The sequence below is a fragment of the Falco peregrinus genome, chromosome 3 (genome assembly GCF_023634155.1).
Source record: "Falco peregrinus isolate bFalPer1 chromosome 3, bFalPer1.pri, whole genome shotgun sequence".
NCBI classification, from domain to species: Eukaryota; Metazoa; Chordata; class Aves; order Falconiformes; family Falconidae; genus Falco; species Falco peregrinus.
In genome coordinates, this window is record NC_073723.1 from 14,152,879 (window position 1) to 14,172,429 (window position 19,551).

General features: G+C 47.1%; 1 protein-coding gene across 4 annotated transcripts in view; it reads left to right on the top strand.

The window, feature by feature from the left end:
• ARHGAP39 (Rho GTPase activating protein 39) overlaps positions 1-19,551 on the top strand; it is a 148,597-nt gene that overhangs the window by 48,605 nt on the left and 80,441 nt on the right. For 3 of the 4 annotated variants that reach the window (XM_027778317.2, XM_027778319.2, XM_027778318.2), the window contains exon 1: positions 936-1,110. The exons of the other annotated variant lie outside the window; for it this stretch is intronic. In XM_027778317.2, the coding sequence (XP_027634118.1) occupies positions 1,070-1,110 (41 nt within the window). In that variant the 5' untranslated portion in view covers positions 936-1,069. Of the gene's footprint in view, positions 1-935; positions 1,111-19,551 lie in introns of those variants that run through there. 4 annotated transcript variants of the gene reach the window in all.

Sequence of the window (19,551 nt, forward strand, 5' to 3'; positions counted from 1 at the left end):
TACTTGCCTGAGATATTAAATATGTAGGATTTAAAGCCCAGATTTTGTGTTGATTACACCATGGCTCTGAGGCTATCTAGGTCTTCTCCAGACTGCTGCTGCTTGGGCAAAATGGGGTTTTGCCTTGTCTGGCTAGGCAGAAGGACCTCTTCTCATGTCAGATCTCTTTCTCTCATCCTTTTATAATCGGAGCCTATTCTTCATCCCCTTTGCAAGCCATCTGCTGCAGCTGTAAGTTCAAAACTAATATACTGTGAGGTCAGCTTCCCTTTTTTTTTTAATTTCCTTTTTTTTTTTTTCTGAAATAAGGCAGATTTAAGACAACAGGACCTGCCTTAGAGCAGGGGTCCTCAAACTACAGCCTGTGGACCGGATACGGCCCCCCAGGGTCCTCAATCCGGCCCCCGGTATTTACAGAACCCCCCTGCCCCCCCCCTGCCAGGGGTTGGGGGGGAAACCAAGCAGCCGCAGATGACTGCCTGCCACTTCATCCACGCACCGGCCCCCTGTGTAAAAAGTTTGAGGACCCCTGTCTTAAAGTATCAAGATCAGGGCTCTGTAAGTGTATGGGAAATAACTCATGTGGCTGCTGGGCAGTCTTCTCCTGTTTATAATTACTCTGTTCAGGTTTTTGTAGCAGGCGTGTTGTGAATGGGCTCTGAAATGGGCAGAGTGCAAACTTTCTGGGGGAAAAAAAAAAAGCAACCCCTTGTTTCCCGTCTAAGCATCATGTATTTAGGAGCCCAACTAATTAAGCTCTTCTGAAAGAGCTGTCTGGCTCCAGCAAACAGCTTCTCTGTGGTTCTTTCTGTTGCAAAACCCTGAGGGAGGCTGGATTGGGAGGGCAGTGCCATCACCCACACTGCTTCGAAGGGGAGGGCTCTCTGCCAGGCCCTCTGGAGTTAGTCTGCCCACTCACTGCCCTCAGGGAGGCATGCAACGACTTGCTTTCACAGCCTCTCAGCAAAGCACCCCAAATTAGACCCTTCAGGTGGATGCGTCGTCAACCGAAAGGAAGAAGGTCGCCCTGAAGACTTGTCTTCTGAGCAGCCTGGAGGGATGGTGTGAGATGGCAGATGAGGGGATGACGAGACTTCTCTATGGAAGGAGGTGGGCATCAGGCTTATAGATAGAACAGCCTTATATCGCTGATGGCACTAATAGCAGATTTGACATGAATTTGTTTTGTGAATGTGACTTTCTTTTGCTTCACTGGGTTCAGTCATGCTTCTGGAAGCGAAAGCTTAGATAATAAACTGTCCCATTGAAACTCATCTTCTCGTGGTTTTGTGCTGCCCCAAAAGCTGCCTGGTGCCATGCTGCTTGTAGCAAGAGCAGGCTATAATTCATGGGCTTCCCTCATCGAAGCTCTCAACAACAGAGCTGTAAAGCCCTGGGGAGAGTGGGGATGATGGAGGGAGGGGACATCCAGAGTCTCTGCCTGGGCAGATGGAGATCTGTCAGCAGTTTTGACAGCAGAGGCTGATGGGTTTCTGGACTGAGCTTCGTTGCCGCACTTAAACTCTTGCAGAGCCTGTTTACCTGCTGTTGCTGATTATCTGGTTTCCATGGTGTTGTTTTTTTTTATTGTTATTATTTTTATTAGGTTTACAGTTTGGGCTTTTGTGCTTAAAGTGAAGGAACAGAATACTTCTTCATATGCCTTGCTCATTAAATCCTTGCACTCACATGGGCAGCTCGTATACACAACAAATATTGACGGCAAAGGCGAGCTTAAGTGGTTAAGGACTGCTGAGAGCAAGCATTCCCTGGCAGGGGGACAGCCTTGCCCTTTATTGCTCTTTTCCATCCTCACTTGCTGTGACTGCATGGAAGCACTCCAGAGGGCTTCAAGAAACACTGCAGGCTCTGTTCCTGTTCCATGTCCTATGCAGACAGCGGATGCGGTCAAGGGCCACGGTCTGTGCAAGCGTGGGGCGCATGGGATGGTCCTGGAGGCATTGCACTGTGTAAGCCCATCACACGTGATCTTCTGAAAAGGGCTATACAGTTCTGGCCAGCTATTTGATTGCAGCCTGCAACATTGAGAGCTGCCCCAGGTCCTCCCTAGCACTGCTAAGTCTGCCCTATCCCGATTTATTCGAATAAGGCGAGCTTTCATCTCATATCCAAGCTCTTTCACTGTGGGGCTGAGTGTGTGTCGCTGTCTGGGACATGAAATCCTTTGCTTTGGATCAAAATGTTTTCTTCTTGGTGAACTGCGCTGCTGCAGGACTAGAGGAATGAGCTTTTTGTGCTCTAATTTCAGAGTCGATGTTTTTTTTGTACTCTAATCAAGAGGTTTGATGCAGTAATTAAAAACATGGACTTAATCGGTATTCTGCGGCATGTAAATTCAAAGGAGAAATACAAGTCAAACTTTTGAGACCAAAGCACTTTTGCACTCACTGAGTCTATTGTAATTAGGGGTGCGGTGCTTAAGGAATATCAATTAGCCCCATGGGTGAGGCTGGGGAGCAGAAAAATGCTGCCTCCGCCCCTATTCCCCAGTGGGAGTTTAGGAACTGCCTGCTGAGCTAAGCATGGGAGACAGCAAGCGACAAGGACCAAAGTTTGTTGGGGGAGGAAGTGTATCCCCCAACCTCCTCCTTTAAAAACAAATAAACAAGCAAAAATAAACCTAACCACTTTCAAGAGTAGGTTGCAACTTTATTAGCTGGTTTTGCCAAATGAGTTTAAATCGCCTCTGTCGTTCCCCTGGGGATAGCAGTTGCTGCTTTAATTGCAGTAGCAAATTTCAGAAGACTTGTAGCAGTTGTTGAAAAAGGGGGTTGGTTGATCTGACTGCATGCAGCAGTTGGCCTCTACATACAGACAAGTGTCCTAACAGAGCATTTGCTTCTCTGGTAGATTGCTGCCTTAAATGAGATGTGGTGCCTCAGAAGACACCTATTCTAGCCATATCCCCAAGAATGTGCTGAAGGCATCTCCCTATCCTTAGAATATCTAAATTATAGCTAAATTACCCTGTTAGTCCCTGGGAATCCTGTAAGACTCCTCTGGATGAATAATGATGCAGGAACTGATCAGTTAACGAGTAGTTGCTAGGGTGCAGGTGATGGAGAGCTGCTCAGGTATTCAGTGAACAAGCCCAACTGGCAGCAGGTTTGTTTTTAGTTGGGTGACTACAACAGTTCCAACAGAAAAATGGGTTTAAAGCTTTAAAAGAGAAGGCTGCAACAGTTAAAAACAGTCAACGTAGAAGGAAAATAGCTATAGTAATTATGGTGGTAAATGCAGTGATCAGGAAGAAGGGAAAAATGATAGGGCAGAATTATCAATTAGATGCTGACTCAGGAGACAAAATGACAGAGGGAGAAATGAGTGCTGAGAAGTTAGCTTTGTGGTTAGCCAGTGTGTACAAAACTTGCTCTTAACCACGCTACGGGCCTATTATTCGATGCAAGGGATATACTTGTCGGTAATACAGAAAATGCAGAGGAGCTCAGCTGCCTTCTAATGTAATTTAACCTAGTACTGTTTGGAAAATGGAGACAGAGGGCAAAGTTTAGCTGCATTTTTAAGAAATTGGATCATTTATGGCAAATAGAATCATAGAATATCCCAGGTTAGAAGGGATCTTAAAAGATCATCTGGTCCAACCTTCAGACCAAGCTTCAGTGAGCTCTTCAGACCATCATTTTTCAGTGAGTCTTGGAAACTGAACAAAACCAGACAGTCTAAATAAAAGCTAATATTGTGCCAACCTATTAAAAGGGTAAACAGCAAGATCCAGGTAACTGTCCTGGCAACCTGGTGTTTGGGGAAAAACAATGCGTTGGCTGGTAGAAAACTATTAATAAAGATTTAGTGGCACTGTGAGGTCATATAGCATGAATGTATGTGTCATGTTGACCTCCGATTCTGGCAGAGACAGGAAAGTTGATCTGCTATTGTTTTAATTCTGGGAGGATCGAAGGCAACTGGTAAATAATGAAGGGAACAAACTGGACCTAGATTATGCGGTAAAGTGCTGCTGGTGGTGGCAGGACCTGGGGACCTAGAGAAGTGATTTCTCTTCTGTGGGCTAGTTTTTCATGACTTTCTGTGCCTTGTTGGAGTTTGCTGCTTGCTGGCATCCAGATACCTGAGAACAGTTGCCAGATGTCTGTGGTGCTCTGCTGGTCTGGTGGACAACCAGGTCCAAATACTGAGACTACAACAGAAACTAGGCTGAAATTTTTGGATTAAGGTTAGATGGTTTTTTTCAAGCTTTCCACTAGCATGTTCTAAAAGGGAAGAAGTACTTCCATAAGAAAAGCCCTTTAAGCAGTAGTATTTCTATTTTGAAGTTAAAACTAGTTCAGGGAGGTCTGAAGGCCTAAGTCATCTTAAGTCTTAACAAGAAGGTTAGACTGAGAGATAAGTTTTAACTTTTCAGTTGTGGCATGTGAGATCACTTTTTTAAAAAATACTCATTTCACTGGCAGCTGCTAGCTGTTTTCCTCTGAGATCTGGTTAACCCAATTTCTCCTCCTGCAGTGTCTGCAGTAACAAGATAGACTTCAGTCTGGTACCAGGCATGTCGCTGCGACATGTGGTGCTGTGGCTTTGTTATAAGGACCCGCGAGGAATGATGGAAGGGGACTAAGGTGCATGAGATACACCTGCTGCTGCTGCTGTGTCCCTCCTCTGCTTGCTGGCTCCCTAAATTTGGCTGCAACATCTCCTGCTTGACAGCATCTGGGGTGCACAGCTTGAGCCTGGACCTCTGCCGTGCTTGGTGCTGTACATAGCTTTAGCCTATTTAGACAAGGCAGAGAAGGTCCTGTGAGGTCTGATGTGCCTTAAAGGATCTGGGAAAGCTGGGGGAAGCCCAGCAATGGGCTGATCTCTTTCTGTTTGAGTATACTGACTGCTGAAGTGTTGGGGGACAGACTTGGCTTTGCATAGGTGGGCCAGAGTGCCCTGAGAACCTCTAGCGCTGTAGAAAGCAGTGTCAAACACAATTAAATGCAGAAAACCTATGTGGAAATGAGAAGAGGTGCTGTACTGCCTTAAGACATGGTGTGATCCCTTAATAGGTCTGTTCTGAAGTAGTTAGTGCTGTGCTAATGGACATCATCCCACTAATGGGGAGAAGCAAAGAACGGGAACTGACTCCTCGAGGTTGCACCAAGGACTTCACCTGCAGCGCTGTGTTCAGCTCTGAGTCCCCAACATAAAAAGGACACGAACCTGTCAGAACGAGCCCAGAGGAGGCCACGAAGGTGCTCAGGGAGCTGGAGCACCTCTCCTGTGGGGACAGGCTGAGAGAGTTGGGGTTGTTCAGCCTGGAGAAGAGAAGGCTCCGGGGAGACCTTAGAGCACCTCCCAGCACCTGAAGGGGGAGGCTACAAGAAAGCTGGAGGACTTTTTAGCAGGGCCTGTAGTGATAGGACAAGGGGGAATGGATTTAACCTGAAAGAAGATAGATTTGGGTTAGCTATAAGGAAGAAATTTGCTGTGAGGGTGGCGAGGCGCTGGCACAGGTTTCCCAGAGCAGCTGTGGGTGCCCCATCCCTGGCAGTGCTCAAGGCCAGGCTGGATGGGGCTGGGAGCAACCTGGTCAGGTGGGAGATGTCCTTGCCCATGGCAGAGGATTGGAACTAGATGATTATCAAAGGTCCCTTCCAACCCAAACTGTTCTGTGACGATTGTATGACTCTAGATATTGTCCCTGTACCTGCTTCTTCCTCATCTCTGGTTCCAGCCTTGGGATCACAGGAATAAATGATCACGTTTAGCCAAACTTCACTTATATTTCTGCTCTGCTGTCATCTTTTCTAGAAGTTACTGTTCTACATCTGTCCTCTTACACATACAGTGCTCAACCAGAACATGCAGCCTGTGGAATGTATAACCTACAAAAAACCCAAAGGACAACTTGAAAGGCTTGCTACTACTGGGAGATTTGTTTGTTCTCAAGTACCTGACAACTGCTACCATAGCTGCATCTCCATAAAAATGCTGCTCTTCAGTTAGTTTTAACTAGTGAGATGCATTTTTTTTTTCTTAAAGATGAGACTCTTTGGCTTAGCTGTTTTGAATGTGGGTAGCTGAAGGACCGTCATGGGGAAAGACTATGGCTTTGTGTTGCCTTTCCTGGCAGGAAAGCATGGCAAAAACACTTGTTGTGGACTTCAGCTCTCTCTGGCCGCTTCTAAGCGTGTTGCTTTGCATCCCTGTTGCAGTCACAGAAGAAAGAGCGGTGGATAAAATGGGGTCATGAGCACAGCCAGGCTTTCTGTGGTTTCTAAGTATTTCAGACACTTGCTGCCACCTGACATAACAAAAAAGAATTCAGCAGTTTATTATAATAAACTATGTACACACCCTGAAGATGTACAGGTGTCCTAAGTGTAGGTCCATGGGCATTTTTAATTAATTTGAGATGTATTTCATGCCTGGGCTTGACGCAGAGGTGAATGGACTTTCTTTGGCCATGTAGCTGACAGATGTCAGGGCATGAGCCTGGTCAGGTCTTCAGTACGCTTCCTGCCTTTTTCTGAAATGGCTAAATCACAAAAAGCTGAGGGATATGGAGTAAAAAAGGAAGTGATTTGCATGTGGTTGGATGAAGCTGCAGAAGGTTAGGGATTAAACAGCACTGAGAGAACTGGAAGTTTACCAGGGTATGAGACCTCCCATGATCCAAAGGCTCTAGAAATTTTTCTGGGAGCACTGGTTACCATAATGCTTGCTAACATGCTATGGCACTCAGCACTCAGAGGCTCCTTCCCAGAGACAGATCATGCATTCTGTCTGGACCGGGTGGCCCAGAGAAGCTGTAGATGTCCTGCCCCTGGAAGTGTTCAAGGTCAGACTGGATGGTGCTTGGAGCAAACTGGTCTAGTGAAAGATGCCCCTGCCCATGGCAGGTGGATTGGAACTAAATGATCTTTGAAGGTCCCTTCCAACTCAAACCCTTCTATGATTCTACAGTTCCTTACCCTCAGTCCTTCCTTCTTGAACATCATCTTCACCTGTAGCTGTTGCTGCGCTCTCTCGAAACCGAGCCGTGACTCGTTTTCCCTTACAAAGACTGCCTGTGTGTTGTGGGCTCGGAATTATTGGACAGCCTGAACCTCTGCTCGAAGCAGTGTCAGTGTTGAATTCATCTGGGCTGCGTAGGGCTTTGTGCAGTTGGGTCTTGAAAACCTCCAAGCACAGATTCAGCAGCCTTGTGGGGCCCCTTTTGCAATGTTTGACCATTATCAAGAAAAATGTTTCCTTGTGAAATATGGAAGTATTTTTCCATTCTCATTCTGCCAGGGAGAAGTGGCTCTTCATGTAAGTGGGAAAGACTTGGTTTGTGTCAGTTTGCATTCAACAGATTATTTTTTTTTCAGCATTTGAATAAACTACTTCATTCTCAGTCTTCTGTGTTTTTGTTCAGTGGCAATCAGGATGGTTAAATATAGTTATTTTTGTAATACAGTTAAACACCTCCAGATACCATTACCACTTTCCTTGCATGTATTCATGTCACCTGTTTTTCCTCCCCACATTGGAATTCTTCAGGAAAAATGTATAACATCTGTTTTGCACTTGTGTTAGTCCAGCTTCGCTCAGCCTCCTGATAGATAGTGGGCAGCTTACTCTTTTCTGCACTCATGCAATTCCATTCATGCTTTTGGGTGCTGGGAGATTTGGGAGCTCATTCTGTATAACTTATGAGTTTTGATGATATGCTGCTAGTCCTTTTAACTTCTGTATGAATAAATGTCACTACGTGTACGTAACAACTCTGCCAGCTAATCCCATCTTTTCTTCAGGATAGACACAGGGATGGGATTTTTGACCAAAAAAATGATCAGAGGGCTGGAACACTTCTGTGAAGAAAGGAGGGGTTGAGGTGGTTCAGCCTAGAACAGAGAAGGCTCCAGGGAGACCTTCTTGTAGCCTTTCAGTACTTAGAAGAAAGTTGGGGACAGACTATTTAGTTGGGCCTGTAGGAGTAGGACAAGGGCTAATGGTTTTAAACTAAAACAGGGGCAATTCAGACTAGATACAAGGAAGACATACACTGCGGGTGGTGAGGCACTGGCACAGGTTGCCCAGAGAGGTGGTCAATGCCCCATCCCTGGAAACATTCAAGGCCAGGCTGGACGGGGCTCTTAGCAACCTGGTCTGGTGGGAGATGTCCCTGCCCGTGGTGGGTGGGTGGACTAGATGATCTTCAAATGTCCCTTCTAACCCAAACCATTCTGTGATTCTGTGAACTTGACCACCTGGCTGCTGATTTGTGCCTGCTGTTGTAGAGCTAGGAGAAATGCATGATAAAATGATGGTGCTAGCTGAAAAATTTGGCAAAGAAACCCTGGTGTGTGGGGAAAGTGGAGCAGGGAAGTGTGTCTTCCTGGCAAGACCTTTGTCAGGGCTAAGCTGCCTTTCCATGGGCTGTCTGAAAAAGATGCTGCAGGGAGGGGTGCAACAGGGATATGGGACTTACTTCCAAGTGAGGAGTCCGAGGGAAAACTCTGTAACCTTGAGTGCTAAAGTTTAACATTGCTTTGCAAGAAAGGTCCTTCTGAAATGTAGCTGTATGCCAATTTACATATTGCACCATATGATTCTTAAAGAGTTAAATGTGAACTGGAAGACTGTGGCTTTGACGTGATGGCAAAGAGCATGCATAAATTGTGGGGGAAGCCTTACAAGTCAGTACAAGATGCTGAGAACAGGCAGTAGGACATGGTGTTTCAGCTCTTTGGACTGCCTGCCTGCTGGGCATGGACTGAGTTCAAGCCAGGAGCTGTGCCTGCCTGTGAATAGCTCCGGAGGCTGAAAACATCCAGGGCCTCAGCAGCTCTGGCTCTTGTCACAGTGACCAGGAGCGGGTGTTCAGCCAGATCTTGTCATGCTGATCATCTTCTGGGCTGCTTCCTCACTTAACGTCCTCAATTCTCTGCTTTATGGCCAAGAAAATAGACTTGCAATGATGTGAGATCTGTTTAAGACTTTAATGCCCTCTTTGGTCCAGCTTCCAGGTGATGAAACCAGGGTCTCCTGCATGGCATAGTCCCTGCTGCTAGGACCTAGGCTTATCCTGATAAGATGTGGAAATTTCATGAAGCTGTAAAGACTTAAGCTAGATTTTCTGGCTTGTTTTCTGTTGCTCTCCACCTGGACAACAGCAAAGGAAAAGTGAATTGATGTTCTTTATCTTACTGCAGACCGCCACATGTGTCTCTTTGGATGTAACTTAGGTAAAACCGTGAAGTGACCCCAACGAGGTGCTGAGTAGCATTTGGGGAATGACCTGGGAAAAGCCAGAATACCAGCGATGGAGTGTTGAGAGATGCTCTGGCAGCCGCCCAAGTCATCTGTCTGGGGGAGCTGGCTAACCTCCACACCATGTGCTTCAAGATCCTTCACTGGCAAATGAAAACTCAGTGCTGGAGCGTGTTCCAGATCAATCTGTTCCCGCTGGAAGCCGAGCGCAGACACTCCATATATTACTGTGGACTGGCCAGTATGTGCTGTATAAACGAAGGCAGGAACTGTTGTTGTGTGGCACTTCATCAATGCTTATTTAGCTCCTAGTCCTGAGCAAATGAAACTTGGCATGGGCTTACTTTTCTTGTTTTGTCTTTCCAAAGAACGAAACCAGTTGTTAGTTACCAGGGAATGTTTGGAACAGTTTTCAGGAGATTAGAACAGCGCCTCACCAACCTACAGATGCTGCAGAAGAAGCATTCCTCCATGTTTCCACCCCAAACAGTTATGCTCTGTATTCAGATACCCAGAGAAGTGGGTTAAATATCAGGCATTTGAGCATAATTCAGCTCGATATTACTATCGAAGCAATTTATCTGGCTAATTTTGGTAAAATATGTTTTTAAGTGGATTAAGGTAATTAAATGATGTTATCATTAATAGCTTACGTGATAACATGTCCTGCCACGGGGCCCTTCTTATCTGTGACCTCACTGTAACAAATCGGGGCCCACCAAAGATGATGATTAGTGTTGCAGAGGCAGCACAACATAATTTTTTAGTCCTTTAGTGCTACAGTAGGCTCAAACCTCCAGGTTTTATATTTCAGAAGCATTTGCCTTTAATGCTGTAGCACAGAGTCAAGACTCTGTAGCAGGGCGTTTGGTCTTTTTCACATTTAGGGTCAACACGATTCACCAAGTGCTGCTGATCCCCTCTTGGAAGAAAACAGAGATACCATCCGTCTTACAGAAGGAAAACCAAGAGCAGTTGTTGCGCAGTGAGGACAGCCCAGCAGGAGCATGAGTTTCCACAGGAGATGCGATAGCAGGGGAGGATATGCTGCCACTCCGTGCATGGGTAGCCGCAGTGCTAATTTTCGGGGCTACAATGATGTAGGCATCGGTTTTGCTTGGTAGCATATGAGGACTGCTTTTCACTGAGGGTGCCCAGCAGCAGGCAGAGCTGGCAGTGTACTAAAAGCCTTGAATAGCTCAAGCTGAATGGAAAAGCTGGGAGGTTTGAGGCCTCTGTATTTTTTTGCCTTTTGTTTTAGTACCAAATTAGCAAACGGCACTCTTTTATTTCTGTGCACGGCTGTAGGTCTTCTAGAATTTGGGGGAGGAGGAGGAACAAAAGCAAGCTGCTAGCAATATATCATTTTGAAACCAGTATGTGGCTGTTGACAAATAGGCATGTAGTTATGGTAATGCACAGCCCACCTTCAGACCCTAGAGATCAGGATTTAATGGCAGGTTTCTGTACTTTTCCCTGATCAGAAAAAATGCAGCAAGTTCTCTGAAGAGTTTTGATCCTTAGAGCTGTCAAACACTAAATGTTTTATGTGCCCTGTCAATTCAGGCAATGCTTTGGAATAGGATGAACACAAAATCTCCATAAATGGCATAAACAGCTGGGATTAAGGGCACAGCTCTTACGAAACACCTACTTCTGTGCTCACCCAGGGTGGCTGCAGCCACCTTCTTGGGCCTTGAGACTTCATGGAACTGAAACACATTAACCTCTCCTCCTGCCTGGCTCCAGATTTGGAGAGCATCTCTTTGAGAGGAAGGTTTTGTTGTTTCCTCTGCATGGCTGGAGACTTTCTGTTTGACAAGAGCAAGAAATTGTGGCATCCCAGCCCCTCTGTGGAACAAGGAGAGAGGGATACATGGAAGAGTCGTCTTACTTGCCACTGTATGAGCTGTTCCTCTCCTTCCTGGATACAGGCTGGGTGATGAGTGGATGGAGAGCAGCCCTGTGGAGAAGAGATCGGGGGGACTGGTGGATGAAGAACTGGGCACGAGCTGCAATTGCAATGTGCACTCACAGCCCAGAAACCCAACCGGCTCCTGGGCTGCACCCGGAGCAGCGTGGCCGGCAGGGCGAGGGAGGGGATTCTGCCCCTCTGCTCTGCTCTGGGGAGACCCCCCGCAGCACTGCGCCCAGCTCGGGGGTCCCCAGCACAAGCCAGGCAGGGACCTGCTGGAGCAGGGCCAGGGGAGGGACACGGAGCTGGTCCGAGGGCTGGAAGCCCTCTGCTGCGGAGAAAGGCTGGGAGAGCTGGGGGGGCTCAGCCCGGAGCAGAGGAGGCTGCGGGGAGACCTGGCTGCGGCCACTCGGTGCCTACAGGGGCTGTAGGAAGGTGGGGACGGGCTTTTTAACAGGGCCTGGGGCGACAGGACCTGGGGGGCGGCTTTGAACTGAAAGGGGGAGATTTAGATGAGATATTTGGAAGAAACTCTTCACTGTAGGAGCAGTGAGGCCCTGGCACAGGTTTCTCAGAGCAGCTGTGGGTGCCCCATCCCTGGCAGTATTCAAGGCCGGGTTGGATGGGGCTTTGATGACCTGATCTACTTGAAGATTTCCCTGCCCATGGCAGGTGGGGTTGGAACTGGATGATCTTTAAGGTCCCTTCCAACCCAAACATTCTATAGTTCCTTGTGATAACCAAGGTGGGCTCATCCCACTTCATGCAGTCCTTGGCAATTGTGTCCATAGCAAGTCTTTTCAATTCTTCTCTAGTTGGCCAGCCAGGTAACACCTTCAGCACTTGAGAAGGGGGGGTGGAAAGCCAAATTTCTCTGGGCTGTTAACAGCAGAGGATAGCTCTAATCCTCAAAATGGGATTCTTGCCCACAAAATGCTCAGTGAAATGCAAAGGAAGGCTAAGGCATGAAACCAAGAGTGTGAAGCACACCGGAGCTGTTTGCGTGTTTGGTCGGGCTTCCTGTGCTGCACCACGTGTTGTACAATCTGGATGCTTTCCAATGCACCATGAAGTGATGTCGCTGCTGGTGTTTTCTTCCTTTTCTCTCTGCTGGAGTGGGCTGGGGCGATGTAACTACATATGGATGTCTTTGCATAGCAGAGGTCTATGCAGCATCAGACCAGGCTCTGGAAAGTGCTGTTGTGCAGGAACGAAGCTTTACCCCTGCACCAGACAGCCCAGCGTAGCTGAACAGATGGTGCTGCAGCCTGATCATTCCAGGAATGTCATCCCAGCCGTTGAGTAATTGGTGTGGGGGAGAGCCTCTTCCTTGCCGAGGACCAGATGGGTCCACTGTGTCGTCTTAGAGGGCATTGCATTACTGTGAGCATTTAACCAGAGCTGAGCTTCTTCAGCCTGGAGAGGAGGCTGAGGGTGGATGCAACTGTTATCTTCACCTACCTAATGGGGTGATAGTGAAGACGGAACAAGGGTCTTCCATGGATGGCGTGCTGGGGAAGAATGAGACTTGGTGTTCAGTGGCAGCACAGGGGGCTCTCAGTTAGGTCATTTGCAAGGTCTTCACCTGATATAACCTAGACAGGCTGTGAGATGTCCATCCTTGGAGATTTCAGAATCTGGCTGAAAAAAGACCCTGAGTAGGATAACTTCAAAGTTACCTGTGCTTGGGGGAGGAAGGGAAGGTGCTCAGGTGAGTTCCAGAGGTCTGCTCCGGCCTAAAATATTATAAAAAGAGGGGGAAACATGGTGTTTGGTTGTAATTCCTGTGCTGTAAGCTTTCCATCTCCCATCTAGAATAAGGATTGAGACCTTTAGAAAGGGCTGGTGTGTTCTTACTCTTCTGGGGGTTTTATTTGGGTTTTGGGGGTTTTTTTTGGAAGATGCACACTGTTTTCCCTAGTTGCAGGAAACTTGGTGCATTCTCATCTTAGATTTCTTCCTCCTTTTCTCCATAGCCTTGCTCCAGCTGGGACACAGAGGTTTCCTTTTCTTTTGTATATGTGGACCTCTGGGAAGCTACCGTAATATAAGTGTCCGAAATTTATAGCAGGGAGCAGCCCTCCTCATCCTAGCTGACCATCCAGGCCAAGTTTTGAGGACTATCCTATAGTTGTCACATTTGCCTGCTGAAGGGTGTGTGCCTCAGGAATCTGCTGCTTTTGCCAGAGGAGTCTCTGGAAACAGCAAATGCTCTGACACCTGCCAAGTCACTCTCTTGTGGTGGGTTATTTGGTTTGGGATGGAGTTTTGCTCTTTGGGCAGGTTTCCTTTTACAAAATTTGTTCCAAGGATTGGCAAAACATGAAAGCGTTCCATTTCATTGCATTCATTTAATATGATTCATGTATAAAAGTAGACCTTTTAGGTGAAATGTTGCTTATTGACATCCATGATCTGTTTCTCAGAGTTAAATATCCAAGTTTTAATAATGGACAGGAACAAACCGCAAACATTTATTTCTGGCATTCTTTTTTTTTTAAGTTTCAAGGTTATTTAGGCCTCTCTTGCAATTGTTCAATTTATCCATAAGGTCAGCTGGATTTCTTTTCCCTAAGAGAGAGAAAAGCGAATGCAGTTTTGCTCACAGGCTATGCTGCGTACACTTTGTAATAATTGACTTTGTCATCTCATCCAAGAGCACTTGTGGAAAGTCTTTGAAAACAGCTGGTCTGCTTTGCTCCTGCACTTTTTTGGGGTAGCTTACATTATATAAAAGCATAATGATTGTGCATAAGGCTGATAGAAAAGGGGAGAAGCTTGAAAAACATGGTGCAGAAAGGTACCCTTGCTTTTCAGCTTGTTGTATAACTAATAAAATAGTTTTTGCTCATGCAGGGTCTTTATGATACAGTGTGAGAAGGTGCGCATGCTGGAGGTAGGAATCCAGGAATCTTTAGTACCAACTTTCATCCAAATAGGTTAAGCATGTTCTATGTTGGATTGCTTTTCTTGTATGCTTTTATCGAATCAGAAATAACAAATTGGGTTTCCAGATTGAGCAGGAACACTAGGTTTCATTGATTCTTCCTGATGCCTTTGTTTTCCCTCCCATGTGCATCCACAGCATCTTGTTAGATTATAAAGTGGTCTGGTCCTGGACCAGGCATATTTGAATAGCCTTTAAAGCTTCGGAAGAAGCTGTCTTTAGTACCTGTATGAACCCTTTGAGCTCACAGCTGATATTTAGGGGGGTGGTTTCTGCAGCATCCTGGGGGGAACTGACTCAACGTTCAGTGTGTGTTCATGGAGAATAGATCCATCAGCCGCTCTGCTCAGCATGATGCTCTGGATGCTCAAACTGCTGATTTACCAGAAGAGAGTCATAGAATCATCAAATTATTGAATGGTTTAGGTTGGAAGGGACATCTGAAGGTCATCTAGTGCAAACCCCCCTGCCATGGGCAGGGACATCTTCTGCTAGACCAGGTTGCTCAGACCCTTGTCCAACCTGGCCTTGAATGTTTCCAGGGATGGGGCATCCCCTCTCCAGGCAGCCTGTGCCAGCACCTCGCCACCCTCAGTGTAACAAATTTCTTCCTTGTGTCCACCCTACATCTCCCCCTTTCAGTGCAAAGCCGCCCCCCAGGTCCAGCCCTCGGACCAGCTCCGTGTCCCTCCCCCGGCCCCGCTCCAGCAGGTCCCTGCCTGGCTTGTGCTGGGGACCCCCGAGCTGGGCGCAGTGCTGCGGGGGGTCTCCCCAGAGCGGAGCAGAGGGGCAGAATCCACTCTCTTGACCTGCTGGCCACGCTGCTCGGGGTGCAGCCCAGGAGCCGGTTGGGTTCCTGGGCTGTGAGCACACATTGCCAGGTCATGCCCTGTTTGTCACCCCCTAGTCCCCCCGATTTCTTCTCCACAGGGCTGTTCTCCATCCCTTCATCCCCCAGTCTGGACTGATATGGGGGGTTGCCCCAACCCAGGTGCAGGACTTTGAAACTGGCCTTCTTGAACCTCATGAGGTTCACAGAATCACAGAATGGTCAGGGTTGGAAGTGACATGAGCGTGAGCATGTTGGTTTTGCTGTGTTTCTCTCCATGCCTGTGTCTCAGCAATCATCAGAGATGCCTTTCTTCTCACTGCCTGGGCTTTTTTGACTTTCATAGCAGAGATGCTCTTGGTTTTGGGATTCCCTTCTGCTGCTGTGTTAATTCTCACTGGTGTAATGATGATATGGAGGAGAAGCTCATCTCACAGGGTATCTCCTTCAAGTGGTCACATAGCGTGTGCAACCCCCAGGAGAATTTTAAACTTAACTCCTGAAATGCAAGGCATTTGCATCTCCTTGGGAGCAGAAATGGTCCTGGGGGAGGGCAGGGAAAGGGATGCTTGGGGCTTTGCTGGGAAGGTGCAGACCCATATTTCTCCTAGATGAGGAGAATGTTTGGAAGAAGGGGGAGATGGGGGGCAACCTGCTCTTCTAACTCACTTTTAAATCATCCTGGCAGCCTGAATGACAGATCTCACACCAACTGTGCCGAGCAATTGGATTCTATACCCGGGCACAAGGCATGCTATCAAGAGTGATTTATAATATTGGAACACATGGCCAGGTTTCAGTGTGGATAGCTGGCATTTCCTCTCCGTTTTGCCTCTGCTTTTTGTCCGTGGTTGTGTTTGGAGGAACGATCAAGGCTTTTTCTTTTCTACCGCTTGCTCTGGTAGCGATATACAGTGCTTGGGGAGTAAGGAAGTGGCTTAGGCAGGTGGTGGTGAGGAGCAGAAACTCCGACTGTTGCACAGATCCAGTGCATGGTTGTGAATTTGCTCCTGCATATCTGCAAAGGATGGAGAGATTTTGTGCTGGGTCAACCTGTGTGCAGCAAGCTTCTCCCTGCTGCTGTGCTGCAGGGGGTGGTTCTTTTGCTAAATGAGATTTGCTGTCTAGGGCTACTGTCTTGGTGCTTTGAAGCAGCGAGCATTTCATGTTTTACAGCATTATCTCCTAGTCCTATAAGTATCACCGCATCACTGTCGGGAAGAGGGGGAGTGCTGCTTCCTAATGTTTTCTTCCTATCACAGTAGGACCAAGAGGTTATCTGATATTTAGGTGGGAGCAGGCTCTTGCTGGTAATCTCTGCCGTTGTTCAGAAAGGTCATCTTGTCTTACAGGCTCTAATTGCTCCAATCATCGCAAGGATTTTTAGGGTCAAACTCTGCATTTACAGGATGCAGCAACTGCAGTGGTTAAATTGAGTTGACATTCTGGGAACAAGGATTGCTTGTTTTCATCCCCAGGCTTTCTGCAGCCCTGCTTGGCATGAGTCATCCCAAGTCACCGTCCCTCCTCCTCCTCCTCAGCTCTTCATGTTGTCCCGAGCCCAGCCGCGATGGGAAATCAAATGATGTCAGGACCACGACAGGTGGCTGCTCTCTGGCCTCAAAGCGGGGCAAATCACCTGCTCATGAGCAGCTGCCGCTTCCAGCCCTGCTCCGCCACTGCTGAGGCTCATGCATGAGTTAGGAGGACAAGGTTCTTCTGCCTTGCCCTGAGCAAAAACTCCCCTAAGACCCTGCTCGGTATTTGCAAGGCAGGCACTTGACCCCAGCGGAGCTGTGCCAGTGTTGAATCTTGCTCTGGCAAGCCCACAGGGAGGATGCATATTTTTCTCTGTGTGTCAGATCTGGTGTTCGTAGTTCCCCAGTCTTTTTGCAGACGTCCCAATTTCTTAAATATTTCAGAGTTCAAAAGCACAGGGTGTGCTTTCAGACTTGCTTTCCACAACTTGCGGTTAGGTTTAGTAAATCTGTGAAAACAACCTTTTCCAGACACCCATGCAATTCTAGTTAGTGCTGAAGATAAAATTAGTTTATTGCAGATTACTCCTTGTTCTCCAGCATTATCATATAGTCTCCTTTTCCTCCCAGTGATGTTTGTCATGAGAACTCTCACGAAAGGACAAACTTGGCACTGGGGGCTAACCTGGTATACCACAGCTGGAAGTTAAATATTTAAGGGTGTGTATTTACAGGCTTGCAATCCTATGCTGTAAACTGCTTTAACTTCCCTACATTCAATCTGCAAAATGCTATTAACCCCCTGTGCTCAGATACCACTTGAATTCACAAAGAGAAAGTGTGAAGTTTTACTGCTTTGGTGGAATTGTTATGCTTTTCCCGCTGCCTTCAGACCCTGATAACTTTGGGGTTTACTCTTGCAGTGGCACTGATGTCAGTGTGTGACACCTTAGAGCACGCCAGCCAGTTCGTGGTCATAAATTTCCTGCTCATTTAAGGGCTTGCACATTGTCACCGGTGTAAGAGTGTCACTATGGTGAGACATGCAGCCTTGCCTTTCCTACACCCAGTACATGCTATCCCCATCCACACTTGGGCTTTTTTCCATCTAGGCTTTATGTTGTTTAGTTCTGAAGCCGTAAATTAAGTCTTTTTCCTTCAGAATTGGATCAAATTGAAATTTCCACAGCGTCAAAATGAAGCTTTTCTTAATCAATGAGTTAAAAAAATAGTAGTTCAAGGAAAGGGTGCCTTGCACACATGGTGAGGAGGGTTGGGATTCAGCAGCTGCAACCCTCCATACTGGAATGCCTGCCTGCCCCTCTCCCTCGCTGAGCTGCGGCTGCCTGCCCAGCTCCCAGACAAGAGCTCTGCCACTGCCCCTAACCTGGCTTTTTTCTTTCTCCTAAATATGATCAGCCACCATCCTTAGGGATGCTGGTACTCCTGTCCCCAGAGCCCAAGGATATCAGTCATAGAATCGTCAAATGGTTTGGGTTGGAAAGGGCCTTTGAAGGCCATGCAGTTCAACCCCCTGCCACGAGCAGGGACACCTCCCACTAGATCAGGTTGTTCAGAGCCTCGTCCAACCTGACCTTGAATATTTTCAGGGATGGGGCTTTGACCACCTCTCTGGGCAGCCTGTGCCAGTGCCTCACCACCCTCATTTGTAAAAAAAATGTCTTATCAGTCTTCCATCTACTTTGTGTATCTTGGAGTTTGTCCCTTTCTGTTTGTCATGAAGTGGGTTTGGGGTGGGTTTTTTTCTCTCTTTAAAAAACAGGTTTAAGCTTTAGAGTAGCAGATCTTGCATGGCTAAGAAAATACACAGAACAGGATCGCTGCACCCTGGGATCAAACCATTACAAACAAGGGACATCCCAGCTTTAGCTTTTGATCACGCAGAAAGCATCGTAGGGGAGTAAACTGCAAAACTGGGGAAGAAAAAAAGACCCAGTTCAGCTGAGCTGTAGTAAGGACCCATCTCTGCATCAGCTCTGCCTGCACGAGTCTGCCAGGGCAGTGATGCAGCTGGGCACACAGCCATGGGGAATTTGGGGGGGGGGGGGGGGGGGGGGGAACATAACATCCTTGCCAATATTTTTATAGACTTTGCTGGCTGGGAGCTCGGCTTTGTGGTGTTTGATATACAGCCCCTGATGTGCTTGTTTTCTTCATGGTCTTGGAATCGAAATGGGGGCTTCTTACATTTGCAGAATTTCTTTTTCCAGAAATTTTGGGGGTGGGAGGTAAGTTTCTGCCTTCGATTCTGATCACTGCTGATTTTTCTTGATCTGCTACAGGTTGTTGCTTGTTCATAGGCTTCTGACAAATGGCTTAAAGTTCAAAGCATTCCACTCAATATTTCACACTTCCAATATTGCAAAGATATTATTACTATTAATAACACATTAATCATCTTTCCTCTGAAGATTTTGATGGGAAAAGCAAAATAAGATTTATTTATTTTTTAAGAAGCATTAGAATCAGTGTTGGCAAGTCCCAGTGCTCGGGTAATCTTTAGTCTGATTTTTAGAAACTTCAGCACTGAAAATTTGGGTTTGTGAATACAACACTGACACTGAAGTTGTACTAATGTCTAGACCTGATCGGGGGAGACATATGGCTTGTTCTTGGAGTGCCAGCACAGATGAAGCCACCATCCAAAATGATCCATCTTCAAGGTGGAAACCATCTGCTGCGTTGCTTTGAGGAGATGCAGCTTCACCCAGAATCCACCTCAGTCCCACCTCAGACGGTGGGTGAGAGCTCCCCTGGAAAACCCACTCTGCCTGTCCTGAAACTGCCCTGCAAACCCCGGCACTGGGGAATCTCCAAGTCCATAAGGTGTAAGACATGTCAGCATAAGGTGTAAGACATGTCAGCATAAGGTGTCTTGCTAGTTGGTCTGGCTGGAAAGACGTGGTTTGAACCCTTGTTTTGGATCTGGTTTGGCTAGAAACCCATGTGGTCTTACAGATTTAAGAAAAGCAACCCCACAGATACTTGAGAATAAAGTTCTTCTCCTGGGCTGATGGATCTTCTGGGTGTTCAGCAGGGTTCTATGATGAATGGAAATGCAGAATCCCTTAAGTAAGGGAGAAGTTTCTTAAAAAGCAATGCACAGTTGCTTTGGGGATGCTAT